This window comes from Medicago sativa, chromosome 4, assembly GCF_051527215.1.
Source record: "Medicago sativa cultivar Bolivia chromosome 4, Bolivia_mono, whole genome shotgun sequence".
Classification (NCBI taxonomy): domain Eukaryota; kingdom Viridiplantae; phylum Streptophyta; class Magnoliopsida; order Fabales; family Fabaceae; genus Medicago; species Medicago sativa.
The window spans coordinates 83838721-83854005 of NC_140752.1; the positions used below are offsets into that span (position 1 = coordinate 83838721).

The 15285-nt window shown below is 34.6% G+C and overlaps 1 protein-coding gene and 1 pseudogene across 3 annotated transcripts; both read right to left on the minus strand.

Annotated features, from left to right (window-relative positions):
- Positions 1-1387: 1387 nt before the first annotated feature.
- On the minus strand, positions 1388-3180 carry LOC146932882 (uncharacterized). Of its 3 annotated transcripts, none has more exons than XM_085704591.1 (4): positions 3033-3180; positions 2462-2599; positions 2278-2370; positions 1388-2180 (listed from the first exon to the last, which is right to left on the minus strand). In XM_085704591.1, exons 2-4 carry the CDS (start codon positions 2558-2560, stop codon positions 2007-2009), a joined length of 366 nt encoding a protein of 121 aa, XP_085560717.1. In that variant the 5' UTR covers positions 2561-2599; positions 3033-3180; the 3' UTR covers positions 1388-2006. The 3 variants fall into 3 exon arrangements, with proteins under 3 accessions (XP_085560717.1, XP_085560718.1, XP_085560719.1); XM_085704592.1 differs by having other exon boundaries at positions 1822-2180; positions 2462-2623; positions 3033-3174; XM_085704593.1 differs by having other exon boundaries at positions 1822-2180; positions 3029-3152.
- A 7108-nt stretch (positions 3181-10288) lies between these two features.
- LOC146932883 (pentatricopeptide repeat-containing protein At2g41080 pseudogene) lies at positions 10289-12547 on the minus strand (annotated as a pseudogene).
- Positions 12548-15285: the final 2738 nt, after the last annotated feature.

A 15285-nucleotide genomic window follows, 5' to 3' on the forward strand; every position in this document is an offset into this window, starting at 1 on the left:
GTTTTTCCTCTCTTCCATTCTTTTGTTCATACTCTAATGTTAAGTCATTTTTCCTTAGCATTGTGCCGTGTACCAAAGTACGACTATCAATCTCTTCACTTTTACTTCTATTAGTGTGTAGAACCTAAAAACTTGCTCGTGCATTTGATTTGGAATCAATCTTAGGGAACTCTTATCTCGAAGGAAAAACACCAAAGGCAAGGGCGGTATTCCGTACAATTATATATTCATAATCTCATAAGCTAAGTTGAACGTAGAACCCTTATCCTAATAAGAGAAGAAAACTTTAATATAAATAAAAGAATGGAATATATGTTTTAATTGCATTTCATGTGTGGTGGAATAGTATATCTTTTGTGGCATAGCATGACATTATGTTTGAGTTCCACGTGTTAAAGAAAAGATGATTTGATGAAGGATTTGAAAGAAAGTTGAATTTTGATTGAAGTTGTGAAAGTGATAATAATTTTAAAAGATTATTCATCATGCATAGCATGGCATATAGTTGTGTCATAGGTGCCAAATGGGGCGGTATATCATTGTGCCAATTCGGGCGATTATCATTGTGCCAATTCGGGCGATTATCATTATACGGAAAGGCTTTGCATTTATATATTGATTATCCCTTTCACTAGAGGCTGCAATCTGGACAAACTCATTCTTTATTCCGATGTCCTATGTGAGTTTCAAGCAACGTTGGTTCTCATGACGATGTTATAATAAGGCCGTGTGATACACAAGAACTGCAGCAGGGAAATGGTTAAAATTTAATGGTGCTGGAGTTTTGACTTGGTGTTTGTCAGGGATCATGCAAGTGTGTTTATGGCTGGGAAAACAGACATGTTAATAACAGAAGTCGCAGGACTTGACTCTTTAGGAGCAGGGTTTCTATCTGTTAGAGAAGGGTTTTTATTTGTTTGGAAATTGAGTTACTGAGAAGTTTGTTTGGAAAGTCATGATAGTGTACCACTCCCTTTGAATAGGCAATATAGACTCTTCTTCCAGTGAACTTTATTAAGAGATATCATTATGTAACTATGAATGCCTTTTGGTTCGATGGACGGGACTGAGGGTACACTCTTAGATCAACATAGTTTCAGATGCTTTAGTCAATGTTGCTATTTCCAATAGCGCGCCTCAGGCATGGATCAAAGTTCCTCTTGAAACAGTTTTGAGCATGTTACATTTTGAACTATTATAGCTAAAAATCTAAGTTTTACACAAATACTACAAAACTGTTTGAATATTTACGTGCAATAACTCAGTCCTAAGAACACATAGACAGAGCTGACTTAACATGGAAGTCTAAAATCCAAATTGGATTGTGTCTACGGAATAAAATGGATTGAATTATCATTAAAAACAGGATGCAGATAAACAAGTAGCATAAATAAGCACTAAGAACATGCAAAATAGAAGGCAAAGAAAAATAATGGATTTACACAGCCTGTATTTGTTTGCATCTCTACTACACTAGCTAAGGACATCCATATATCTTTAAATTCTGAAAGGTTTTGAAGACAATCCTTATACTGGGGTAATGTCAAGTTTCGACAATCAGCAATTATAAGTGTCTCAAGTGATGTTAGATTTACCAACCATTCTGGCAATGCCATTAAGGTCGAACCCTTTGAAAGGCCCATGTATGTCAAAGTTTTACCACATCTTCTAAGCCAACCAGGTAATAATGCCAAATTGGTTAATTTATCAAATTGAAAATCGTTTTCAAGGAAGAGTTTTCATTCTCTTCTCCTTCATCCTCAAAACTAATCACCCCTTTGCAAGCGTCAATAGTCAATCTCTTCAAAGAAGTCAAGTACGTGGAAAAAAGACCAAATTATGACAATTCCACAAAATTAAAATTTGTAGATATTTCAAGTTTCCAATACCTATGAAAGGCAAATCAGTGATTTTTGTGGTAATCCACAAAATCCTAAGGCTGTCAAATTGAAAATCGTTTAAGTTTCAAGGAGCGGGACATCAATTGAGTGATCACATTTTGGATGTCAAGTCTCCAACACTTTCTTCCCCTTCTGCTTATGAATTTTACTTGTCTTAGCTGTCTTCTTTTGAATTTTACTTGTCTTCCGAACTTTAGTTGCCTTGGCTGCCTGCTTTGCAGCAGCTTTACTCTGTCGATATTCAGCAAGGAGAACACGACAATCCTCCAAAATAATCGTCTGCTGGTTTATAGATTAATTAATATTAAAGAATTCAAATATGAACAAAGAAACTAAAATTGTGAAACTTGAATCAAAAGCATTGCTAAAAAATTGCCTTGATTTCAATTAAATCCTGAGGAATGTTGGGCTCCTTCAACTCTTTTTCCAGTGAGGAAATCATAAGCTTGTATTGTGACAATTCGTAATCCTGTTGGTATAAAGAGTGATATTAAAGAGCTAGCTAGTATATGCACAGAGAATCAGAAGCAAGCATGGGTACAGGCCCGAGAAAAACTTGCCTTTGAATTTGCCAAAAGAGTTCCGGACAATGGATTTACTCCCCTTCCGATTGGGTAGCCGGCGTACGTTGGATTTTGCTTTCCACTATAATAAACCATTTTTGCTTGTGTGAGATGTGATTGGGGAGAGAGACTTGTCTGCACAGATATGCGAGAATAAAGCTGATATTATGTTATTACATCCTTAATGCTAAATTATTGTATCAATATGAGAAATGAAATCATAAGTATATAAGACAAAAAGCATTGAATTGGCAAATTAAAACATAAAAAGGAAAGAAAATAAGTTTAATTATTCCATCACAGAACAAACCAAAAAAAAAAATCCCCAATTCATACGGTTTAAACCCTAGCCCCCAAATCCGAGAAATCGAATTAATTTTTAGAGCAATCAATAACAGAACAGATTCAAATAACCCTAGACAAGAAACATTGAATAAGAAAATTAAAAAACTAACCCCCAAATCCAACAAGATTCGAATGAATTTTTCCAGTAATCAATCACAAAAACAGATTGAAAATTAACAACTAGAAATGAAAGAGAAAGAGGAAGATGAATCAACATACATACCTAACTGCAGCGAAAGAATGAAAATTGAAGAAACTGCAACGCGAGAATGAAAATCGGTGAAACTGCAACGCGAGCGCGGGAATGAAAAAACGGTTGGAGAAACTGCGAGCGCGATAATGAAAAACGAGAAAGAAAGAGAGATAATAATAATGAAAAAAATAATAGATAGAGATATATACTCCCTCCGGTCACATTTATAAGGAAAAAACAATTTTTTAGGTTCATTGAATGATTAACGTATCTAGTCTATATAAAGACCAAATACATTAAATATTCAATGAATCTAAAAAAGTGATTTTTGCTTATAAATGTGATCGGAGGGAGTATATAGTAACGGAAAGAGTTGGTTACTGGGCTGAATGATATTTTGAAGCCCAAACTCGACCCTCTCTTTTCCAAAAGATTTTTGCTCTCCACCCTGCACGTTTTGCTCGCACCCTGCAAGCCTACCAAAAATGACCTTGCGCAAGTTAAGTCACGTAGCGTTACTTAACTAACGCACGTTGTTTTTATGTGTGACTTAAGTCACGCACTACGCGAGTTAAGTCGCGCAAATAAGACTGATTTTTTACTTTTTTTTTTAATGCCCTCTTGAGGTCAAAACTTATTTGATACCCTCTTCGGTAAACACCAAATAGCTCATGGGGGAAATAGTGATCAGTCCTGGGGAAAACGACATCAAGTAGTGATCAGTCCTGGGGAAAACGACATCAAGATGCCCTTTCCCCGACCGGACCGACCACTACTTCCCCAATAAGCCACTGGTATATACCTAAAGCGGTATAACCACCCTAGAAACTAATAAGAAATAAAGAAGAAGAACAAGAAGAAGAGAAAGGCGGGGGGGGGGGGGGGGGGAGTGGGATGAGAAAATGTGAGGAAAAGATGAAGTATGTGAGGGTTTTTATAGGGGGTATTAGGTATATAGCAATTAATGAGTCAAAAAACATGGTCAAAACAAGTGGAAAATGTGTAAAAAACAGTCAAGACCATTGACTACCGTCCAAGAAACGTTTGTGCTTCAGTTTTTAGAACCGGCCAACTTACGCAAGTTAACTTGCGCAGAGATTACAACGTGCGTGACTTAAGTCACGCACAGCTTATAAGGTGCGTTAGTTAAGTCACGCAGCGTGACTTAATTAACGCAATATAATTTTTATAATAAAGTAAAAAAAAAAATTAGAAGAATAAAGTCAATAAAATAAATTTGAATAAAATTCGAATAAATATTTGAGAGAGCGTGAATTCGAATAAATATTGCGAGAGCGTGAATTCAAATAAATATTGGGAGAGCATGAATTCAAATAAATATTGCGACAACGTGAATTCAAATAAATATTGCGATAGCGTGAATTCAAATTAATATTGCGATAGCGTGAATTGGAATAAATATTGCGTATCGAATAAGTAAATTATAATAAGTACACAACATTAATTCAAATAAAAATGGCGTATTGAATAAATAAATTCGATAAGTACACAACATTAATTCTTAGACAATTTTATTTAGATATAATTTCATCTACGTTACATTACATTGTGGTATCATTACATTACATTACATAAAAGACATGTACGTCAACTATCATTACATTACATTCGGAAATGTAACTTCCAACTACAACAATTATCTTACCTCTGAATGGGGTCAATTCAAACTAGCTAAAAAGCAGGACTCCGACATTCGTCCAGAAGTGTTTTTATTCCATTCCAAATGTTAAATTCTTGTTGGTCTTGGTTTTAAATGATAGTATCTAAGAGCCAACGGAATGAGGTCCAGACAAGAAATTAACATTTAGAATGGAATAAAAACACTCACGGTCGAATGCCGGTGTCCTGCCATTTAACTAGTTTGAATTACCCCATCCAGAGGAAGACAATTGTTGTAGTTGGAATGTGCATTCCAACTACAACAATTCTCTTACCTCTGAAATGGGGTAAATTCAAACTTGCCAAACAACATGACTCAAGCATTTCGCTCAGCATTCATGCTTTCCTTTGAAAAGAATAAATTTTTGTTAGGCTTGATTTAGATGAATGTATTCTAGTGCCACCGAAATGAGGTTCATTCCTTGACACTTAATACCTTCATCTAAACCAGCCAAACAAAAATTTAATCTTTGCAAAGGAAAAACATGACGGCTGAGCTAAATGCTTGAGTCCTCGCCGTTTGGCAAGTTCGAATTACCCCATTTCAGAGGTGAGACAAATGTTGTAGTTTGAATGCACCTTACCCTAACTAATGACGATCTTCTGGCGGAATCAAGTTGTTGATGATATCTTCAGTTGATCTCAGCAACGTCACCCGCATATCGATCCACTGGAACTTGGTGTGCTCCCAAAACATGCTCGTCACGTTTTCGTCGTTCTTTAACTCCACCCAAGTGAATACGCTCCCCTCGTCGAGCTTTGGACGTTTATACAGAATATTTTGCACCCTCCTCGTGTCTCTTGGGTTGACTCCTTGGTTGAATTCATTCAGTTGATCCTTGAGATCTCTTAACGATACATCAAGGCACCGAACCTTCAACCTCTGAGGTTCTCCGTCGTTGAATGTTGCATGAACGTCGATCCACCCGGCCATTGTTTCAAATCTACACACATAGAAATTAAAAATAATCAATGAAAAACTCGTTCAAACATTTAATCAAACACTTGGTGTGCATATTATACATAAACCCTAAAAATAATAACTACAACATAAACATACAAACATCTAAATAATTAAGCAATATTACTCATTTGCATGTAACATTGTATCATATCTTGCAAAAAAAATCAAAATTTAAACAAACCCTAATTCTAAAAAAATTTCTAAAAAAATCAACATAAACATGCAAACATCTAAACATTTTAAGCAACACAAGTCATTTACATTCTAACATTGTATGATTTCCTTCCAAAAACACCAAAATTTAAACAAACTCTAAATCTAAAAAATTTCTAATTTAAGAGAAAAAATCTAACATGCAAACATAAAAGGTTAATGGTGTTTGATCATGAGAACTTACTTGTTATTGGAGTGTTGTTTGATTTGAACTTGAAGGAATTTTGGAGTTGGGTGATTTGAGAGAGATTTTTGAGATTTTTTGAGATTTTAGATGAGAAATGAGGAAATGAGGTGCTCTGCCTTGTTTAAGAAAGCACGCAGCGTGAGTTAACTAACGTTGCGCATGTTAACTCACGTAGTGTTAGTTAACTTGCGCAAAAATTAACACTTGCGCAAGGGTATTTTTGGTAGGCTTGCAGGGTGCGAGCAAAACGTGCTGGGTGGAGAGCAAAATTCTTTCCAAAAGTGACTTACGAGATCGTTCATGTTCGGGAGTTATGCCTCGTTTGCTAAAGATCGGGACTTACCAACTAATATGTAACATGTATTTGAGGCAACATCAATTGTTTTACACTTCTTTATCGCGATCAGGGCCGTCTTAACAAATTTGTTGGCCCTGTTTTAGTTTTTAAGGATGGAAAAAAAATATTAAATTTTGGGCCCCAAAAGACTAAATAAGGCACTAAAATTAAAATTATTGATTAAAAAGTACTCTAGAATAAAAAGTACTCTAGTGGGTTGATTAAAAAGTACTCTAGAATAAAAAGTACTCTAGTGGGAGTTGAACCCACGTCCAAATACTTAATCAAAGGCAGGCACGCCACTGAAGCACTGTGATCTGTTTGCAATATTTGCGCATTAACTCAATATAAATATTAGTTAAGTGCCTTACATATTAAAAATAAATGTTTTGGGCCCCAAAAAAATTGAGGCCCGGTGTCATAGCCCAGCCTCGACGGGCTATGGGCCGGCCCTGATCGCGATCTATATTTTTTTAATTTCTTTATTTGTGTTGCATTAGTTAATGTTATTATTTTATAATGTTTTATTTCTATGTTTTTTTATTTATTTATTAATTGTTATGGTTGAACATCTGAATGATAATTTCGTTGAGTCAAAACTAAATATAGTTGAGTCTTGCTGTTGTTTTTCCTAAATTTATTACTTTAGTGTGTTAGTTTCATATTTCTAACAATATGAAATTCAAGAGAGATTACAATGTCAAATCTAAGGATGTCAACAAAAATAGATTCCAAAGATAAGGATGCTAAGGATGAGGATGCCAAAGAGGTGAAGTCGATGGAGTTGTTGATAGTTTCTAAACATATGGTTAGGTTTACAATCACATACAATGGACCTCTTGTCATTGTCATACATGGAAACGCACGTTGAGGGCCAAGTCAAAACATGGTTGGAATTTATAAAGTATATAATAGAATAGATCATAGAATACATTGACTGAATAGTTAACATCTAATCTCAGCATCGTTTTTGTATCATATATTTTTCATCACTTTTACAAATTGTTACTTAAACAATCATTTTACAAACTTGAATTTAGAGTATTGTGATTTTCAATGGTCAAAACTGTATACAACTCCCTGTGGATTCGATAACATTATATTTGATAAAACCGGCATACTTAATGTTGTAAGAAGATATAATAACCCTCTTATCAATTATGTGATTTCAATTTTGTAAATTCTAACACATTTGGCTATTTCGTTACTTGAGGACAAACGACAATTTAAGTTTAGGGTTGTAATGACTTCTCATCGTATGATATTTTTGCTATGTTATCGAGTCATTGTCTTGTCATTGGAGAACTTTCTAGAGATTTTAAAGTGAGTTACCCATAATTTGGAAAAGGTTTTGTATTGTTTTGATTTGCACCGTTGTGATTCGCTTTCTTCCCTAACCAGACAACCCCATAGATGTTTTTGCTCTTTTTTGGTATAAATCATGTAATTCGACAAATCAAGACATCTCGTGGAAATTAAGAAAGCTAGAGGATCAAGTACATCGAAGATTTGAAGACAAAACAACTTAAGAGATTTCTTTCCCAAGTCCCAAACTCATATCAAGATGAAAAACACATGAAGAATGAAAAAAAAATTAATAATATTTTGCCTTTGCTCCATGCGCCTTGTGCACACTGAATCTTACGGAGAAGTAAAAGCTTGATCATTAAATTCGACAAACATAATGTGCACATTTTGTTTTACACATGAGTCCTTAGATTATCACCATGGCACACACACATGACATGAAACAATACACTAACGAGGGCAGATCATTATTGATGGTACAACTGAAGTGTTGAGTGTTAATTGCAACTTGCCAACTTCCATTGAATTTTCAAATCACTAGATTTTGCTGAGAAAGTAAACTAGAAAACCCTTGAAGGCATTGAGCCTATTTCGAGTCCTCCAATCTAAAGTATTTTCAAAATGAACTCCTCTAGTGATAATCATGACTCACATTATCAATTAGGTTAGCAAGGCACTGCAGTATATATGTGAATATTTCTTCAAGACTGGTTGGTTTACCCTCTTAAAAATATTGATTAGACAACTGAGAATATGATTAAAGAAATGCTGCAAATCTGCAATGTCTCTCCTAATTGCTTTCTCAATAAGAGGCGTCATTTTGCCATTTTACTATTTAGTCTCAAAAAGGTAAAAGATCTAATCCATGGTTAGGAGTGTCTGATCAAGAGTATGTGTTGACTTAGTATCTTGATGTGTGTCTAACAAGTGTACAAGTAAACAAAACTTGGATGTCGTTAAGAGGTCTGAAAGGTGGTGGGTGCATGTAACATGTCTGACATGCCGACACAGCACTTTGAAGAGGTGTTTGTGCTTCAAAGTTATTATCAAGCCTGAAATTGAAAACTTACAACATGGGTATGTTTAATAGCGTTATAATATTAATCAGGAAATTTCAACAAGGGAAGGACTTACTGTACACATTTTCAAATCCACAAGTAATGGCAATGCAAAGAATAATAAGGACTCAATTTATATCTATAGAATATACATCTGGCCAATGAATTTCTTTGATGTATATATAACTTTAACTCTGGTCAAACATCCATGAGCAGGGGCTTGCTTAATAATTGATTAAGTTGCAGTTATTGTGGCCTGGTTTGCAAATTGCAACTATGGCTGCCGTTGCTGCAACAGTAAATACTGGCCAGTATAGTCTATCTGCAAAACTAGAGATAATCAAGATCCAAGAGACATTCAGAAACAAATTTGCATCATTCTGAAAATGCTACATAAAATTAAGCAGAAAGGCAAACGAGTCCAAAGGACATTATTCAAAGACTGGACGCAGACATTTGCATCAGGAGCAATATACAGCAGCCGTTTAACTCGAGCAATTAAGATGTAAGTTGTTGATCCTTGAAGGAAAAAAAAGCACAAAAATGTTTTAATAGATCTAGGGAAAAAATAGAGAAGCAATCATTAGGTTTTCTATTCTGAATGCAGCAATATACTTGCTGATTACAATAATATTTTCGAATTCTACAGGTATATCAGAAATAAAGATTTCAATTCAATCTAGAGTAAAATGTTTAACTAACTTGGAACAGAACAATAAAAAGCATCTATTGAATGACTCAAGTTATTCATATGTCCAAATCAACCAAGTAAGAAGGAAGACAAGTTTTCCAAGTACGATACTGATATCAATTTTTTCCAGTTGCTCCCTCATATTGTTGCTGAGTCTTTTAGTATCAAGTAATACATAATGTCATTCAAAATCCTAACAACAAGTTATATTGCACAACATTGTGCTTGTTTAATCATCCCATAAATATTTTTCCATTTGCTATCACAGTTTGGTAAATCTGCACAAATGTGCGCACATAATAACATTCAGAAGCATATACGTTGAGAGATAAACTTACTATGGTAAACAGCGAGCAAGTCGGCATTCATGAATATATTAAAATGGGAACAATAAATTGGCTTCAGAGAGATGACATACCTGATAATATCAGGCTGATATAGCTGGGGTAAAAATTCCATCTCCAATAACAATGCAGGTGCCAGCAAGGACAAGAATAAGAATCGTATGTCATTTCTACAATTCATGTTCCATCATCAATTTTTTAGTTTTTGCAACAAATGACATTTCATGGAAGGTATACTGACTATACATTGTATTTTTCTGTCATTACCCACCGGGATCCACATCTTGTATATGTCTGGGTGGTCATGCCCACTTCAGGGTAAGTAGTAACTGCCTAATTTTGGGGGTACAAAACCACTCAGCTATTATATAAGAACACACAATGGAGGTATCTATTAGTGAGCATTATCAAGTCGTCTTGGGACCATCAGAGGTATTAGGCAGAGCATCAATTATGAGTGTTAATTCTAAATTTTTGCTGGACCGAGAAGGAACAATAAATGAGAAGGCAATTTTGATATGAAAGCCTAAGCGGTTATTGTAAAAGGGTCGTGAAAAATGAGAAATTGACTGAAGAGCCATAGCAAGAACTTAATCATGATATCTCTTACTTGCAAGCACTGCAGGATCAAGAACAAGTTCCACAATGGAAGTTGATGAATAAATATTACCAATAATCTCCACAAGAACATACCCCATTTTTGAAATGGTGAAACCTACTTGAATCTCGCACAATTATTTCTAAGTTTTTAATCTCTGATATGTACTTTATTGCAACATGACAGTCACCGCAAACCCGCAAGTTTTTCATCACTCTTATTGGCTCTCCCTTTGGGATGGTCATCAAAGCAAAAGCAATAGCTAATTTCTCGCTATGGTGTGTCAAGTTGTATTCTTTTTCCTCGTTGTCCATGTCATGTAAGACAGAGCTAATATCAGGCACATAGCCCCGCGTCTTCATTTCTGAAGTTAATTCTTCAAGGTACTGATTAATCTCCACAAACTTTGGGTGGCTTTCATCACCCATACGGAACTGGTGAACCTGATTCTTCACTTCTACCCAACTTACGCCTGGCTCTTTCTTTACCATCTTGTCTTTCATGGCTCTCCTCACCTCAGAAACATTCTGCCACCTTTTGGCTGAAGCATGAATACCAGCAATTAGAACGTATGAAGCTGGGTCTTGAGGATCAATCCTAAGAACTTCTTCAGCAACCCTTCTTGCCATTTCTTCATTCTTGTGGATTTTACATGCAGATAACAATGTTTTCCATATAACAGCGTCCGCGCTTACAGGCATGAATCGTATCATAGCCTCTGCCTCCTCTAAACAACCAGACCTGCCTAGTAGGTCAACTACACAAGTATAGTGTTCTAGTCTCGCCTTGAGTCCATACTTCTCTACCATCATGTCAAAGAAATCAAGCCCTTTATCCTTCAGTCCACAATGACTACAAGCATATAGCAAACTCAAGAAAGTAACTTCATTTCCATCCAAATTCTCCTTCTCCATATCATTGAATAGCTTGATGGCTTTTTCACATTGACCGTGAAACCCATAAGCAGAGATCATTGAACTCCATAATACAACATCTCGTTCTTCGCATTCCAAAAAAGCTTTAATGGAATCTTGCAAACTTCCACATTTAGAGTACATACTAACCAATGAACTAATAACAGAAACTACAGAACTAGCTCCTGCTTTGATTACTTCAGCGTGAATCTGCTTTCCTTGACAAAGGGTGGCTAACTCCGAACATGAACTGATCACACTCACAAAAGTAATCCTATCTGGTCTATATCCTGCCAGTTTCATCATACAGTAATGATCCAGAACCCCCTCAAAGCACCTATTTTGAGCTTTTCCAGCCATGAGTGTATTCCAAGCAACCAAATTACAATTCGGCATCCATTTGATAATCCTCTCCCCATCACACAAGCTTCCAGCTTTCATATACATATGCGCCAACGAGCATCCAACAACCGAATTAAACTCAAACCCACATTTCGTAACATAAGCATGAACATGTTCCCCTACAAACAAAGCTCTCAAATGCGCACATCCCCTAAGCACACTACCAAACGAATACTCATCCGGTACAAACCCCAACACATTCATCCTCGAAAACAACAACAACGCCTCCTCGTTCAATCCAAACTTAACCAACCCAGTAACCATCGCATTCCACGTCGCAACATTTCTCTCAGTCATTTCATCAAACAGATTCTTAGCATTCTCAATATTACCCATTTCAAGATAAGCCTTGATCATGATATTACACAACATATAATTCCTCCTAGGCATTCTATCGAACAGTTTAACAGCATTATTAAGTTCACCAAATTTTGAGTAAAAGTTAAGAAGATGATTTGAAAGGAACTTATCTGAGGAACACCCAGAAGTGAAAATCAAAGAATGAAGTTGTTTTCCTAAAGAAACAGAGTTTGTGGGAATACATGATTGTATGAGAAAGAATTGAGAACAAACGAGGTTCTGTCCATATATCATAGAGGAAACTTTCAAAGGCTTTTTTGATGTGCCCTTTGGAACACAATGTGGTGATTTGTTGCTTGGTATCTGAAAAGTTGTCATTTTGTGAATGGGTTTTGAAGGAAATTGAGGAGAATGAAGATTTTGAGTTTTCAAAAATGGAGGGAACAGGAACACTGTAGAATGAGGTACGAGGTAAGAGAAACCTGGCCATGAATGAAAAGTGTGACATGGTTTGTTCATGTTTATCATACTCACCGCATATCCAATAATAACTTACTCGAGAGTGAAATCTCATTTTAGTCCTCGATAAAATTTGTAAAACCTAAGCTTAGCTTTGAGAACAATAAAGATAATATTTAATAGGATTAAATATGTTTTTGTTCCTTATAAATATACCAACTTTTGGGGTAAACTTTTGAGGGGGTAAAAGTTGAAGAAAAGTTTAGAGGGGCTTAAATTGAAAGTTGACATATTTATAAGGATCAAAAACATATTTAACCATATTTAATATCTAAAGAGTAGTTTTTACTTTTTTAACATTTGTTTAATTGATGAAAAAAGATAAAGAGAAAGAAAATAAAGTGAATAGAAAAGAAAATTAGACGATTATGTATTTATTTTTTTTGTTAGAGAGGGATTAGTTAATTGTTTGGTATGAGAAAAAATAAAATAAAATGATGATATATAGAAAATAAGTGTCGGTGCCCTAATCCTTAGAAAATAAAGTGAATAGAAAAGAAAACTAGACGATTAGTTAATTTTTTATGACGGTGACCTTTAGTATGGGAAATGACTCTTTTTTCCCATGATGGGAAAGTGTGCTTTAGAGCCATAGATTTAATTGTATTTTAATTGGATGGCTGAGATTGAAGAAGTGGTAATTGTTGCAACTTTTTGTTGGTCCTTGTGTAAGAAAAATTCTGGCCCCACCAATTAATTAAATAATAATTTAGCATTTGTATGAATTAATGGGCCTTAACAAATTTGGTTTGGTCTTATTGCATGTCAATTAAAATTTTCGGACTAAATTAACCCCAGGGTTATTAGAATTTTTTTTCTTTCAAAAAAAATTGTTGACATTAATTATGGGTGGCCTAAATTAGATTGTTTATATATAATTATACACACAATATTAAAGCAATTGGTAATTATATACAGCAATTATGTACGTAAATATATAATTATGTACGTAAATATTAAACTTAGTAAATATTTTTAAACAAATAATCATAATAATTATTATATGTTGTGGTGTTGGATAATTTTTTATTACTGCAATTATGTGAAAAAAATTCTAGCAATATATATTATCAAATAACATTAAAATAATTCGAGCAATATATTATCCATTTTGTTTCGATTAATACATACATCACGCTAGACTAGATTAACATTAACAGCAAGGAACACAAAAATACAGCTTGATAACAAAACAATTAAAAACTTATTTTGTCCAATTAAAAATTATGCTCATTTTTATTTTTAAAACAAAAAACTATGAAATTCAGATACCACTATTTCTGTTGTTTCATACAAAACTTTCTACAGCTTTAATAAACAACAGTCTTTGACAAAATTTACGAACTACCAATGACAAATTTGACTGTCATTGAAAATTAGCAGAACTTTAATTTAACAAGTATGGGAGGATTTAATGTGAAGGCTACCTTTGATGATATTTGCTAAGATGAGCTTCACCTAAGTTCAACTTTTTTTTTTTTTTTTGGGAATTTTAGGTTGAATGATAGTTGAAGCAATTGAAAGTAAACAAGCCAGCAAGGTAGAAAGAAGAAGCTTTGTTGTTGTTCTTCTTCCTTTCACCCAGCTTCAAACGTTGTTGATAAAAGGGGGTAAACTAGCAAAGGCACAAACAATAATAAAATATGAAAATCAGTTTTTTATTTTGTTTGGAGTTAACCTGTGACAACTGCCACGTGTCCTTAAAAAGTGGATTTTCCCATCATGGGAAAAAACATGCCTTTCCCAGGCTAAACGTTACCTTTTATGACTATTAAGTGAATGGGGTAGTTTGAGATTGGGGTAGTTTTAACTTTCAAGAGTCCTGATTCATGTGGTGTCAACCTTGACTTCATTATGGAATTTTGGGTGGTTATCAAAGATGATTTTATGCGATTTCTATCCGAATGTCATTTTAATAGTAAATTGGTGAGAGGTTCTAATTACACTTTTATATCTTTGATTCCTAAAGTTGGTAGCCGAAGAAGTTATTTGATTTTCATCCAATCTCTTTTTGGTGCAACACTAGAGGCCAATAATTTTATTAGAACTTTGTTCTTAACAAATTATTTATTAATAATGATAAGACATTTATTTATTATGTTTATTTTTCCATTGTAATAAAATTACTAGAATAGTTAGTCTGTCTGGCGGAACATTAAGTAATGACTTAAAATTCAGATTTATTTATTTTTGGTCAAGGAAAGTTCAAATTTTAACTCATGTCATTTGTGTGGGTCAAAGCCATCGCAATAAAGGTCGCCGAAAATGTATGCCTGTAATTCATAACATTCTTGCGGTGTGACAATACTCTAAATGATCCATATTGAAAAATGACCATGGATGAGGAGCTCGAGTCAATTGAAAGAAATAAGACTTTTTTTAAGGAAAAAGAAAAGTCACTGCCTATAGAAAATTAAAATCAAGCCTAATGGTAATGGTAAGATTGCATAGTATAAGGCCAGACTTGCGGCCAAAGGCTTCCTACAAAGGTATAGTCTAGATTTTTTTTATGAAGTGTTTGCTTCAGTTGCAAGAATTGAGACAGTAAGGCCTATATTGCGATGGCTAGTCGCAAGGGTTGCTCAATTTATTAGCTTGATGTAAAATTTGTATTCCTTGATTGGTCATTTCTTAGTGGCTAAAATTCACCTTTTAAGGTGAATAATGGGATCTCCAGGGTTCGAACCCGGGATTTACATATAACAATACATTGTCCCTGTCAACTGAGTTATATTCACGGAAACATGATTGAGAAAGGTTTTATATGG